The 15,311-nt window shown below is 35.3% G+C and overlaps 1 protein-coding gene, 1 non-coding gene and 1 pseudogene across 2 annotated transcripts; 1 reads left to right on the forward strand and 2 right to left on the reverse strand.

Moving 5' to 3' along the window:
* Nucleotides 1-12,029, reverse strand: part of LOC102744355 (uncharacterized) — a 14,575-nt pseudogene extending 2,546 nt beyond the window's left edge.
* LOC115944557 (U6 spliceosomal RNA) lies at nt 6,712-6,821 on the reverse strand. The gene has a single exon (XR_004079086.1). It is a non-coding gene; the product is annotated as a U6 spliceosomal RNA (small nuclear RNA).
* An 873-nt stretch (nt 12,030-12,902) lies between the features above and the next one.
* RMI1 (RecQ mediated genome instability 1) lies at nt 12,903-15,250 on the forward strand. The gene has a single exon (XM_006744197.3). It carries the CDS (start codon nt 12,910-12,912, stop codon nt 14,824-14,826), a length of 1,917 nt encoding a protein of 638 aa, XP_006744260.1. The 5' UTR covers nt 12,903-12,909; the 3' UTR covers nt 14,827-15,250.
* The last annotated feature ends 61 nt before the right edge of the window (nt 15,251-15,311 follow it).

Raw genomic sequence — 15,311 nt, forward strand, 5'->3', positions numbered from 1 at the left:
TTTAGAATGCACTAGATGAGCTTATTATTTAAATGAGATCTGAGAAAAGTCTGTTCATTATAATAGCAGTGTAGTGCTCTTATAGAATCACTTTTTATGATTGTGTTTTGTATGTAAGTGGGTTTTATATGTAAATGAGGGACTGGCTATACTTCCTCTTTTCACAGAAGTCAACAGGGTCTAGCAAAAGGCCTAGGAATGGATATTAGAAGAACTTACATTCTAGTTCTGGGTCTGTTTCTATATAAGATCTTTATGTCTTAATCTTCATGCCTCAGTTTTATTCATCTTAAAAAGATGACAGTACTTTTTCATGTTATTATTTTGAGGTTTAGGCGTAATATTACAGATGTAAAAGTATTTTGAAAAAAGCTAAAAATCTTACAAATAAAAAGTTTTAATTTTTATTTTCAGCAAACCCTTATCTTTATCTCTATTTATACAGCTGTACCTGCTGGGATATAGGATGGGTATCTCTGAAATTCATCCTTGTTCATTTCATTTTCTGTCCAGCCTTGACCTTTTCAATTCACAGCCAGTCAGTCTTTCTTCCTTTCTCATTTGTTCCTTCCTCCTAGAAGTATCCATAGTATTATCTCCTAGTATATAACAGGGTCAGCTAGAAAGTAGCATTTGTATTTATGTGGCTGCATGTCATAATTTTAGGGGTATATACTGTACCCAGAGTGATTTATAGTACAAAACATTCTGCAAACAACTTAATTGTAATTGTGACATTTATGCTTGATAATTTACTTAAACAGTTTATAACTCAACTGAAAGTATGCTTTGTCCGAATTTCAGTTTACTTAATGACTGTCATTACATTACTATAACACCTTTGCAAATTATACTAGGTCCATCTGCCAATGTGTTTAAATTTTGTGGAGGATATAGGTAACTTACTGAATGAACACACCTAAGAGCCATGAATCTGGCTTAATTTTTGAGGTTAAAAAAATGACAACAGATGCAATAAAATAGCACTTTGGAATCTTAGGTTATGTAAGTACAATTGACCCTTGAACAGAGCTGGGGTTAGGGATGCTGACCCCCACACTGTCGAAAATCCCCTTAACTTTCGACTACTCTATAACTACTAATAGCTTACTATTGACCAGAAGCTTTGCCAATAACATGAGTAGTCAGTTAGCACATATTTTATGTTACAGGTACTATATACTATATATTTTTTTTTTTTTTAAAGATTTTATTTATCTGAGATGGAGAGAGAGAGCATGAGGAAGGGGGTAGATGGGGTAGAGCAGAGGGAGAGGGAGAAGCAGGCTCCTCGCTGAGCACGGAGCCCGTCATGGGGCTGGATCCCAGGACCCTGAGGTCATGACCTTAGTGAAGGCAGACACTTAACTGACAGAGCCACCCAGGCATCCCTGTATACTCCTGTATTCTTACAGTAAAGGAAAATGGTAATATTAAGAAAACCATGAGAAAATACATTTACAGTACTATAATTATTGAAAAAAATCCGCATAAAAGTGGGTCTGTGCAGTTCAAACCTGTGTTCAAGAGTCAACTGTACAGATCTTTTAGTCTTGAGGGTAAGATGTCACTAAGCTATGGCTTCATGGAATCATGCTTGGAGGTTTTAACATGCTTTTAATTAATTTCATATTTGATGTTATTTTGTTTTAGGTCTATCTTTTAAGCATACAACTGGATTTGGTTTATTCATTTTGAGAATCTCTCAACAGGTGAGTTAATCTATATTCATTATGATTGCTGATCTATTTAGATATGTTTCTGCCATTTTATTGTTTCTATTTATAGTAGTGGGCTGTTCCTTTGTGTCTTCTGTTGGATTGTTTTCTTTATTTGTTTTCCTTGGCTAGTTTGGAAATGATTATATTTCTATTCTTTTGATGTTTACCTTCAGTTTTTTAATTGAGATATAATTTATATACAGTAACATTTATGTTTTTCTTGGTGTATAGCTTTGTGTGTTTTAACAAACATAGCCAAATCACTATCACCACCACCATCATGATTTGGAACAGTTTTATCACCCCCTCGCCCCCAATTTCCTTATGCCCCTGTGGTCAGTCCCTCTTATACCTTCAGTCTTGGGCAACCATTGAACTGTTTTTCGTTGCTAATGTTGCTTTTTCTAGAATGTCATGTAAATGGAATTGTGTGGTCTTTGGCTTCTTTCACTTCACATACTGCATTTGACATTTGTCTTAGTATAGTTCAGGCTGCTCTAACAGAATACCATAAACTGGGTGGCTTAGAAACAATAGAAATTTACTTCGTGGAGACTGGGAAGTCCAAGATCAAGATGTCAGCAGTTTCAGTGTTTGGTGAAGAGGACCCACTTCTGTGTTCGTGGATGGCCATCTTTCACTGTAACCTCCCTCGGTGAAAGGGGCAAGGTAGCTAGGTGGTGGTGGTGGTGGTGGGGGTCTCTTATAAAAGCCATAATCTCTTTCATGAGAGCTCCATCCTCATGACCTAAAGCCCTACTCCTAATACCATCACATTGGGCATTAGGATTTCAACATATGAATTTTGGGGGGGATACAGTCTGTAGCAACATTCGTCCATGTTTTTGAATCTAATAGTCGTTCATTCCTTTTTATTACTGAATAGTATTCCATTGTGATGAAGTACCATAATTTATTTATCCATTCACCAGTTGAAGGACATGTGGGTTGTTTTCGGTGATTATGAATAAAGCTACTATAAACATTCACAAAAAAGTTTTTTAAGTAGTGTAAGTTTTCATTTCTCTTGAGTAATTACCTGGTAATGCGATTGTTGGGTTGTTATGTTAAGCGTATGTTTTTCTAAGAAACTGCATATCTGTTTTCCGAAGTGGCTGTGCCATTTTGTATTCCCACCAGCAATGTATGAAAATTCTGATATTTGGTATTCTCAGTTATTTTTTATTTTAGCTATGCTAATAGATGTGTAGTACCACACTGTGATTTTAATTTTGCATTTCCTTAAGGTCTAATAATATTGAGCATCTTTTAATGTGTTTATTTGCCATCTGCATATCTTCTTCAGTGAAGTGCCTATTCGATGTTTTATTCATGTTAAAATAAGTTAGTTTTCTTATTGAATTTTAAGTATAGATTCTTTATATATTTTGGATATAAGTCTTGTCAATTATTTCTCTCAGTCTGTCGTTTGTCGTGTGTGTTTGTGTGTGTGTGTGTGTGGCTTTATATTCTTTACAGTGTCAGGGCACCTGGGTGGCTCAGTCGGTTAAACGACTGCCTTCGGCTCAGGTCATGATCCTGGAGTCCCAGGATCGAGTCCCACATCGGGCTCCCTGCTCAGCAGGGAGTCTGCTTCTCCCTCTGACCCTCCCTTCTCTTGTGCTCTCTCATTTTCTCTCAAATAAATAAAATCTTAAAAAAATATATTCTTAAAAAAAATTTTTTTTTTTAAAGATTTTATTTATTTATTTGACAGAGAGAGACACAGCGAGAGAGGGAACACAAGCAGGGGGAGTGGGAGAGGAAGAAGCAGGCTTCCCGCAGAGCAGGGAGCCCGATGCGGGGCTCGATCCCAGGACCCTGGGACCATGACCTGAGCCAAAGGCAGACGCTTAACGACTGAGCCACCCAAGCTCCCAAAATTTATATTCTTTACAGTGTCTTTCACAGAGCAAAATTTAAAAATTTTGTTAAAGGCCAATTTATTTTCTTTCTTTTTTATAGTTTTTTAGATTATACTTTTGATGTTGTCCCTAGGAAAACTTTTAAGAAACCAAGGTCACAAAGATTTTTCTCTTAACTTTTCTTATAGCTTTTCTGTAGTTTCAGTTTTCACATTTAGGTCTGTGATTCATTTAGTTTTTTTATATAAGATGTGGGGTATTGGTTGAGGTTCTTATTTTTTCATATGAATGTCCAGTTGTTTCAGCACCAGTTGTTCAAAAGACTATCCTGTTTCCATTGACTTGCAACTTTGTAGAAGTTGCATTGAATCTGCGACTTTGTAGAAAATTAGTTGGCTATATTATGCTTGGGTCTATTTCTACACTGTGTTCTCTTTCCATGGGTTTATATGTTAATCCTTTTGCCAATACCTCACTCTCTTGATTATGAAATTTTATACTGTCTTGAAGTCAGATAGTGTCAATCCTTTAACTTTGTATTTTGTTTTCAAAATTATCTTGACTATTGCAGTTCCTTTGCCTTTCCTTATAAAATTTATTGTTACTTTATTATTTTTTTCCTTACAAATTTTTTGAATCATCTTGTCATTTTTTTTTACAAAAAAAACCGATTGCTGGGATTTTGGATAGAATTGCATTAAATCTTTAGATCAGCTGGGGAGAACTGAAACCTTAAGAAAGAGTCTTCAACACAGCGGGTCTCTTCATTTTTTTTTCTTCTCTTCATTTGTTTTCATCATCTTTGATTTCTTTCATCAGTAATTTGTAGTTTTCAGGATAAATATCCTGTATGTATTTTGTTAGATTCATTTTTTTCCATTTGACATATTGCAGTTTTCTTGCCCTGGGAACACAAGACAGCACTTCAGCACTATGCTGGGGGCCATTTGAAACAGTGAAATCGGCAACAAAAAGCACAAAAGTGTGAAAAATATAGCACTAAATAGCATGGAAAAGATGCATCTTGCTAACTCATTTATTAGGCCATGTAGCTATTTTGTAGATTCTTCAGTGCTTTCTTCATAAACATTTATGTTATCTTTATTTTAGAAGTAATTTCTTTTTTTGTTTTTTTCTCCACTGTTCTCTCTTTCTTATTGTAGAAAACACATAAATTTAACCTCTAAACAACTTTAAGTGTACATTATGATATTGTTAACTATATACATGTTGTTGTACAATAGATCTCTGGAACTTTTTCATCCTGCATGAATGAGATTCTATATACATTGAACAACAACTCCCCATTTTTTCCTCCCCTCGTATCTGGCAGCCACATCTACTTCTGTTTTTATGAGTTTGATTACATACTCCATGTAAGTAAAATCATGCAGTTTTTTCTTTTGTGATTAGCTTATTTCACTGAGCATAATGTCCTTAAGGTTCATGTTTGTTATAGCCTATGATGTGATTTCTTCCCTCCCCCCCTTTTTTAGGCCAATTAATATTCCTTCTTATCTATGTACCACATTTTCTTTATCCATTTATCTGTTGTTGAACAACTAGGTTGCTTCTACATCTTGTCAATTGTGAATAATGCCATAATAAATATTGGCTTGTAAATACCTCTTGGAGATTCTGTTTTCAATTCTTTTGGATATATACCTAGAACTGGGATTGCCGGATCATATGGCAGTTCTATTTTTCATTTTTGAGGTACCTCCATACTGTTTTCCATAGCTGCTGCACCATTTTACAATCCCACCAACAGTGGGTAAGGGTTCCAATTTCTCCTCATCTTCACCAACACTTGTTATTTTCTTTGGTTTTGGTTTTGGTTTTGGCTAGTTGCCATTGTAAGGGGTCTGAAGTGATATCTCATTGCAGTTTTGATTTGCATTTCTCATGATGATGATGATGGTGGGCATCTTTTCATATGTTTGTTTGCCATTGGTATATCTTTGGGAAAATGTCTGTATGTTTTTTGCCCATTAAATTTTTTTTTTTTAATTATTGAGTTGAGGAGTTCTTTATATATTCTGAATATTAATCCCTTATCAGATTATGGTTTGCAAATGTTTCTCCCATTTCCTGGGTTGCTTTTTCACTCTTTTGTTTCCTTTGCTGAACAGAAGTTTTATTTATTAAAAAAAATTTTTTTTTAAGATTTTATTTATTTATTTGAGAGAGAGAGGCAGAGATAGCAAGAGAAAACACTGGCAGGGAGAAGAGGAAGAACCAGGCTCCCCACAGAGCAGGGAGCCAGATGTGGGACTCGATCCCAGGACCCTGGGATCATGACCTGAGCCAAAGGCAGATATTTAACTGACTGAGCCCCCCAGGCAGCCCTGAACAGAAGTTTTAAGTTTGATGTAGTTCTATTTGTCTGTTTTTGCTTTTGTTACTTATTATTTTGGTATCACATCCAAGATATCATTGCCTATTCTAGTGTTATGAAGCTTTTCCTCCTATATTTTCTTCTGGTAGTTTTATAGTTGCAGGTCTTACATTTAGATCTCCATTTTGAGTTAATTTTTGAATATGGTATAAGACAAGGGTACATTTTCATTCTTTTGCTGTGGATATCCAGTTTTCCCAGCACCATTTATTGAAGAGGCTATTCTTTCTCTTTTGTGTTATGTTGGCACCCTTGTCAAAGATCACTGGAGTATATATATATATATATGTATATATATATATGAGGGCTTGTTTCTGGGCTCTTCATGCTGTTCTATTGGTCTATATATCTTTATGCGTGCTATTTTTTTCTGTTTTAATCTATATACCTTTTATTTCTTTTTCTTGCCTTATTGTACTCACAGAGGCCTCCGGTAAATGTTAAAATGTTGAGAGTAGACCTCTGCTTTATTTATTTATTTATTTATGAAGATTTTATTTATTTATTTGTGAGAGAGAGAGAGAGAAAGCACAACCCAGGGGGGAATGGGAGGCAGAGGGAGAAGCAGGCCTCCCGCTGAGCAAGGAGCCTGATGCAGGACTTGATCCCAGGACCCCCAGGATCATGAGCTGAAGGGAGCCGCTTAACTGACTGAGCCACCCAGACGTCCCTGCTTTATTCTTTTGTGTGTGTGTGTGTTGTTGTTGTTTTTTAGTTTTTATTTCATAAAAATTTGGAACACTTGGTGAATTTGCATGTCATCCTTGTACAGGAGCCATGCTAATCTTCTCTGTATCCTTCCAATTTTAGTATATGTGCTGCAAAAGTGAGTAGGACATCTGTTTTATTCTTTTTTTAAAAGATTTTATTTATTTAGATAGCGTGCGAGCAGGGGAAGGGACAGAGGGAGAAGGAGAGAGAATCTCAAGCAGACTCTGCGCTGAGCACAGAGCCCAATGTGGGGCTAGATCCCATGACCCTGAGATCATAACCTGAGCTGAAATCAAGAGTCGGACACTTAACTGACTGAGTCACTCAGGCACCCCAACATCTGTTTTATTCTTGATCTCAGGGGGAAAGCATTTTGTCTTTCATACCTTTAATTTTTTTTTTAGTATAGTTGATACAATATTATATTAGTTTCAGGTGTGCAACAGTGATTCAGCAAGTTTATGTATTATGCTACGTTCACCACAGGTGTAGCTACCATCTCTCCCAATATATCGCTATTATAATTCATACCTTTAATTTTAAAACATACATACTTTTGTACTATTTTGTTTATTTCTAATGAAATGAAAAACTCAGTAGAGCACATGAAAGGTAAAGTTAATATCTTCCCCCCCAAGTTAAACATCAGTACAAAGAAATCAATGGAAGAAGATTAAAATAAAAAGTTTTATATATATTTAAAAATCAAACTTTAAAGAATTATTTTGAAAAATAGCAGATTTGTTTGTTCCTTTGTTCCCTTTCCCTAAAAGCAACCACTTTCAACTTCTCTAGCAGATTGATTTTTGTATTTACTTCTGTAACTCTGGAAACCGTACAGATATTGCTACATCTTGATTTTTCAGTTTTAGGCATTATCTGTTGACTTTTACTATAGAGATGAGAATTTAGCTCTCTCCACCTACCTTTCTCACCCACCCCTACTCTCACACACATCTTTTTCCATTTTGCTATTAAATCTGTATAACTATATTAAAATTTCTGTCAGATAATTTAGAGTGTCTGTTATTACTACACACGTTATTTATTTATTTATTTATTTCTAAAGATTTTATTTATTTATTCATGAGAGAGAGAGAGAGAGAGAGAGAGAAGCAGAGGGAGAAGCAGTCTCCCAAGGAGCAGGGAGCCCAATGCGGAACCTCATGACCTGAGCCGAAGGCAGACGCTTAACCGTCTGAGCCACCCAGGCGCCCAACACACATGTTATTTAGAACTAAGCCACGTAGTATACAAATATTGCTTTATCTTTCCTGTACAACATTTTCTTTTCTCTTGTGGCCGTTTTTTGTTTTCTCTACCATTTTTCATCAGATCAACCCCTAACTCTTGTGGTTACTTAAATTTCTCCTCTACATTGGGATACGTTAATGTTCTAACTAACAGAGGTGTAAACCAAGAAAGAGAAAGACATGAGATCCTAGAAATAGTGGTCTCACATGATTTTATCTTCTTTGAAAAATAATTTCTCCTCAGGCCTTCTGAGCTGTTTGCCTTTACATCCTGCAAATACTTCTCACTATAATGCTTTTTCCCTCACTTCTTCCTCTTTCCTGGTTTCTCTATTATGTTAGAGCACATCCTCTATTACAAAAATTGTTTTAGACAATGCTGATCTGAAAATGTTTTTATTTCACTGTCATACTTGATTGATGCTTTGCCTGGGTAGAGGTTTATAGGTTGGAAATAATTTTCATTGGAAATTTGAAGGAATTGCTCATTTACCTTCCAGCTTCTATTGAGAAATCTAAAACCATTTTTAAAATTTTTTATTGTTATTTTAATCACCATACATTACATCATTAGTTTTTGATGTAGTGTTCCATGATTCATTGTTTGTGCATAACACCCAGTGCTCCATGCAGAACGTGCCCTCTTTAATACCCATCACCAGGCTAACCCATCCTCCCACCCCCACCCCTCTAGAACCCTCAGTTTGTTTTTCAGAGTCCATCGTCTCTCATGTAAAACCATTTTCATTCATTGTTTATCATCCTTCTCTGGAAGCTTGCAGCATCTTTATCCCTGCATTCTAAATTTCATAAAGATAATGCCTTGTTGTATGTCTGTTTTATTCATTGTATTGGGTTCTTTCCATCCAGAGGCTCTTATCTTTAAGTTCTGGAAATTTTTCTTTTTTTTAAGATTTTCTTTATTTATCAGAGAGAGCACAAGCAGGGGGAGCGGCAGGCAGAAGGAGAAGCAGGCTCCCCACTGAACAAGGAGCCCGATGCGGGACTTGATCCCAGGACCCTGGGATCATAATATGAGCCGAAGGCAGAGGCTTTAACCGACTGAGCCACCCAGGCATCCCTGGACATTTTTCTTAATTTATTTCTTTGATTATCCCTTCCCCCTCCCTCCTTTGTTTTCTCTCTTTTCTCCTTCTGGAACTCCTAGTCTGTTAGACTAATTGGGCTATTCTTTTTTTCCCCCGTGTGTTTCATTGATTTCTTTGTACTGATGTTTTATTTTTGGAAGAGATTTTCTTAACTTTATCTTCCATTTGTTCTACTGTTTTTCATTTCCACTATCATATTTTAAATTTCTAAGAATTGTTTTTTATCCTATGAATATTTCTTGTTACAGAATCCTATTCTTACTACACAGACAATAATCTTTCTTAGGATATTAATGATAGCTTTTTTGAAGTTTTTGTCTCTCTTCATAGTCAATGCATTGCATTTGTTTGTTTGTTTGTTTGTTTGATGTGCCTTACTGTTAAAAGCTTTTCTCAGATATCTTGTTATAGTTAAGAGGGGAACTAGAAAGCTGGTTGAAACTCTGAGTCTGGATACAGTCTCAAATGGGCTGTTTAATTGGAGAACCTCTTGTGTTAATATCCTTAGGTCTTTTCTGTTAAGGTAGTAAGATTGCTCAGAGAAAGATTTTCTTGTCTTCTTTCTAGGAGAGTATAGGCCTAGTCGGTGGTATTTCTGGAAAAGAGAGTAATATGTATTCAGCATTTAGGAATTAGGAATTTATTTCTTCCCCCTATTTTCAGTAAGTTATTTCCACTTCAGCTGTACTCTGGCATCCCCTAGTCTAGAGATCTTTTTTACCCTCTCTAGGAGCAGTCTCTCTGACTTGGGATAGGGGTGCCATAGTCTTAAATGCCTTAAAGAGTCTTTTGATCAATCTCTACATGGTCAGTTTTCATCACAATGGGCCAGGGACCTTTCCTACCTTTGAAATTTTATATTGTTTTTTGTATATAATTAAAAAAAAATATATATATTCTAATTTTTTTCACTCTAAAGATTCACCAGTTCTGAAATTATAATGACCTTCTTAGCCCTTCCTTTAAAATGTTATTCATGTAAAACAACTATAACTCCTTTAAATTGTAACCATTTGTTAAATTAATAATGTGATCACTTGTTTAGGGTCACAAAGTTTATAAGTGTGAGACAATTTGGCAGTTATACTCTGAATCACTAGACTATATACTGGCTCTCCCATCTATTTTATTTTGTTTTATTTTGCTTTTGTGCATGATAGTCTTTACTTTTAAATGATTATCAGTATACCCAATAATAACATGTAATAACATGTAACCAGTTCTTGAATTCTGTCATATAGTAATTTTGATTAAGAGGAACTAAAAGCAGCCCAAACAATTATACTAGTATGTATGTATATATGTATTTACTTATTTATTTGAGAGAGAGAGAGAGAGAGCACATGCATGTGTACAAGAGGCAGAGGGGAGAAGGAGAGAGAGAATCCCAAGGAGGCTCCACACTCAACATGGAGCCCAAATCAGGGCTCCGAGATCACCACCCGAGCCAAAATCAAGAATCAGGTGCTCGACTGACTGAGCCATCCAGGTGCCCCTATTGTTCTAACCCTTAGCCAGAAAGGACTATTTTAAGGCTGTCTGCTGCTTAACACAGGTTACAAATAACTATTTACTACTTTCTCATAGATAAAGCCGCTGATCCTCAAGAAAACTTTATGGGGGAAAACCATGTAATTCCCCGTCCCTTTTTATTTCCAAAAAATTTATTTTACATCTAATAAAGAAAAAGTCACTATTGATGTATATGTTGCTTGAGTTAAAAGACATAGGGAACCAGACAATGTATGCATATTAAATTTCTAAGAAATACAAGGTAAAAAAATGAAATCTTTAGGTAAGCTCTTTTTTGGTGTGTGTGTGTTTTTAAAAAATTGAGGTATAATTGATATACAGCATTCTATTAGTTTCAGTGGTTCAACATAGTGGTTTGATATTTGTATACGTTGTGAAATGATTACCACAATAAGTCTAGTTAACATTCATCACCATATATAGTTAACAGAATTTTTTTTCTTGTGATGAGAACTTTTAAGATTTGCTCTTTTAGCAGTTTGCAAATAAGAAGTACAGTATTATTAACTATAGTTACCATTTACATTAGGATAAGCTTTAAGTTCATACAAAGAAGCTAGATTTTTTATTCTCCAAAAAGTAAAAGGACCTCCTATATAATATACAGAAATAATTTACTGCCTTTTCACAAGAATATAATTCAAGCTTTGCTAAAATTTCATATTCTATGAAGGCATCCAAAATTCTAATCCTTGGAACAGGCACTTCTTTCTTCTTCCCCTGTCCATTTATGTGGTAGTCTTTATGGATTTCTGGTTGATGTCTCAAAGGCCAAGAGGTTATCTAGGACTTAATCCCTGTTTTACTGGAATTAGGGCTGGAGGATGGTCATCATCTCTTGAGTCTCCTTCTCCACTTCAGTACTCCCCCTGCCATGGGATCCCAGAGCTGTAATTTCCTCAGCCTTGGACACTTTTCTCTCTTTGTAGGTTGTACTATTCTATTTCAGCTTGAGCTGCCTTGGCCTGCTTCAGCTTCCATTTATTTTGCATGTGGACCTTGGACACTTTCTGGGCACCCACTTCCCAGCCTGTAGAAGCTGCCGTAAATCCTGTAACTGACTGGCCTTGGTGGTGGGGATGCTGAGGCTAGCTGGATCACTCCCTTGGGTCACCTGACCCAGCTGCCCAAGATATGTGCCTGTGCCAGTGCCTTGTGGGCCATCCTCTCCTATCTTTTTTAATTTTTACAAGTAACTCTCTGAGGTTAAGCCTATAGACAAGGAAGCACACTTGGACTATATAAATTTCTCATGGTCACTTGCTTCTGTTTAGCTCACTCCAAACCTCATGTTTTTATTATTTTACCTCCACTCTGCCCTGACTGATAATAGGAACCCCCAAAACCATACCACCAAACTCTTACACTCCTGCAAATAGACCAGTATTCTTTCTGCAGCTTTGCCTTTTAACCCTTACCGCTTCTTGTCCCAGGGCCATTTCTGAACAGTAGAGGTAACAGTTACTCCACTGAACAACCAGTTCCAAATCCTGTCATCAAATCCTATGTTCCTGTTCAAATGGTAAGTTTTCTTGTGGTCATATTAAAACTTTTATAAATTTTAACTCTAGATATTTTCATCTGTGGGAGGAAAAAAAATACTTTTATGAACACAGGGTTAATTAGTGTTTAGTGTTTTGAAACCACTTTTATACTGAGAAAATCAGAAGTATAGGACTGTTGAGATTTATTTAGCCAAACAAATAAGATTCTTTACATCAGTTCAGAATCTATTGTTATTTGTTATATTTTTATCATAGACCACATATTTAAGTACTAGATGGGCAAACACAATGGTAAAAGTTTTAATAGAATATGAGTTATAGATGTGAAGAGAACCTTAGTGACTATTGTTTCTTGACTAAATTTTAAGTGATTAGAATCTGATTATTAATATAATAATAACTACGTTTTACAGACTATCTTTCATAGGTTTGACGTTATGCTTTACAAATGTTAATCATATAATCTTCACAACAACCCTTGACGATAGATTGGTTGTATTGACACTTTACAGATGAAAAAACTGGGTTAGAGAAGTTAAGAGATTTATATTAGGTCACAGAACTTGTAATTTGACAGTTAGCTTTCAAACCTGAAATATCTGTCTCAAACCTTTTGCTTTTCTCACTATATCATCTGATGACTTGTGGTATTTGAATTTTGGCCATGCGGAAAGTCAAAGAATTTTAAGATGCTAAAGAGAGAAAAATCTAATGGGTGTGGTTATACCTGTGGGTTGTAGAAAATTGTAGAAACTATATTTAAATGTACTGAATTATCATAAATTTTTTTTGTTTTTTTGTTTTCAGGTAATACATGCATAATATTTCTTTTATTTTAAAAGAAATGAGTGTAACTAATATTGCATTAAGAGTTGAAACCTGGCTTTTAGCTACATGGCATGTTAAAGTACCTCTAATGTGGCTGGAAGCTTGTATTAACTGGATCCAAGAAGAAAATGATAATGTTAATTTGAGTCAGGCACAAATGAATAAACAAGTGTTTGAGCAATGGCTTCTTACTGATCTGAGAGATTTGGAACATCCTGTTTTACCTGATGGCATTTTAGAAGTTCCAAAAGGAGAACTGAATGGATTTTTCGCTCTGCAGATTAATTCATTGGTTGATGTCAGTCAACCTGCGTATTCCCAGATACAAAAGTTGAGAGGAAAGAATACAACGAATGACCTAATTACAGCTGAAACACAAGTAACCCCAAAACCTTGGGAAGCAAAGCCTTCACGAATGTTGATGCTACAGCTAACTGATGGAATAGTACAAATGCAGGGAATGGAATATCAGTCTATTCCAGCTCTTCATAGTGATCTTCCGCCAGGTACAAAAATTCTGATTTATGGAAACATTTCTTTCCGTCTTGGTGTTCTCTTATTGAAACCAGAAAATGTGAAGGTGTTGGGAGGAGAAGTAGATGCTCTTTTAGAGGAATATGCCCAAGAAAAAGTACTTGCAAGATTAATTGGGGAACCTGATCCTGTAGTTTCAGTCATACCAAATAATCCTAACCAAAGCATCCCTGGAATTACAGATGTTCTAGATCCTGCATTAGGACCTTCTGATGAAGAACTCTTGGCAAGTCTTGATGAAAATGATGAGCTTATAGCAAATAATGACACCTCCTTAGAAAGAAGATGTTTCAGTACAGGTAGTTCCTCAAATACTATTCCCACAAAGCAGTCAAGTTTTGAACCACGACATATTATTTCTCCAAAACCAAAGGAGGAGCCACCAAATCAATCTATGTATTTCACTGATGGGGAATTAGATGACTTTTCACTGGAGGAGGCTTTGCTTTTAGAAGAAACTGTCCAGAAAGAACAAATGAAGACTAAAGAATTACAGCCATTGACTTTGAACAGAACCCCAGATGAAAGTATAGAGAGATTTTCACATAAACCTAATACTCCAGATAATTTTTCTTTGATTTGCAAAAATGGAAACAGTATTTGGAATGAAAAAAATGTGTCTGAACAAATGACTAATGAAGGCAAATCTTTTAGTTGTCCGTCTGCTGGAGAGCAAAGCAGTAGTATTTTTTCAGTTCATAATGTACCCCTTCCCCATGATTTTACAAATAAAGATAAGGACTCAGAGACAGATAATAAAATAAAACAAACCTTCAGTAGTGCAGATGGACATTCCTTAAATAATAAAATATCAATATCAAATGGAGAGCTGGTAAATTATGTACCAAAAAGGAGTTCACACATTTCTAATGAAAATGACCACCATTTACAGACTTGTTCTTTAAGATCATCAGAGAACAGCGCTAATCTTTCTATTGCCATGGATTTATATTCTCCACCCTTTACCTATTTGTCTGTTCTAATGGCCAGCAAACCAAAGGAAGTTACAACAGTGAAGGTCAAAGCATTTATTGTAACCTTAACTGGAAATCTTTCAAGTTCTGGTGGCATTTGGAGTATAACAGCAAAGATTTCCGATGGTACTGCATATCTAGATGTAGACTTTGTAGATGAAATACTTACTAGTTTGATAGGGTTTTCAGTACCAGAAATGAAACAGTTAAAAAAAGATCCTCTTCAATACCAGAAGTTCCTGGATGGTTTGCAGAAGTGTCAGAGAGATTTAATAGATTTGTGCTGTTTAATGACTATTTCATATAATCCTTCCTTGTCTAAAGCAATGGTACTGGCATTACAAGATGTTGAAGTGGAACACCTGGAGAACCTGAAGAAGCGACTGGATAAGTAATTTAATAAAATAGTATTAGAAAACAATTAAAAAAAAACCCAAGAAAATATTTAGAACTAAATTTGACCTTTTATGTTTGAAACTTTTTTTTTCTTGTAAAAGGGAAAAAGGAAGTCTTATAACTTATTTCAGTTTAATTTTTAAATGTTTAATCATGTTTGTGTATTTAGGTTTTTTAAATAAATTTTTTTTATAGTAACAGATGAAAGAATTTGGTGACCCATTGTTGTTTTGTTTTCCACTTGTCATTCCACTTAAGATGATTGCTAAAGTATTGTGTTGGTGTTTACTGATGAGTCATATTGTTTGAAGTTAGCAATTATAAATAGGTAGTTGTACTTCTAATATGTTGAGTACCCAAAGAGATTTTTTAATATTATTATACTTAGGAAAAAATCTAAATCCAGTGGATCAGAATGTCAGGCTTTCGATGCAAAAATGCTTTGTTTGTTTTTATTTTGCTGATAGTAAATATTTGTCTGGTA

This window comes from Leptonychotes weddellii, chromosome 14 (assembly GCF_054177405.1).
Source record: "Leptonychotes weddellii isolate Sample4059 chromosome 14, ASM5417740v2, whole genome shotgun sequence".
Taxonomy (NCBI): Eukaryota; Metazoa; Chordata; class Mammalia; order Carnivora; family Phocidae; genus Leptonychotes; species Leptonychotes weddellii.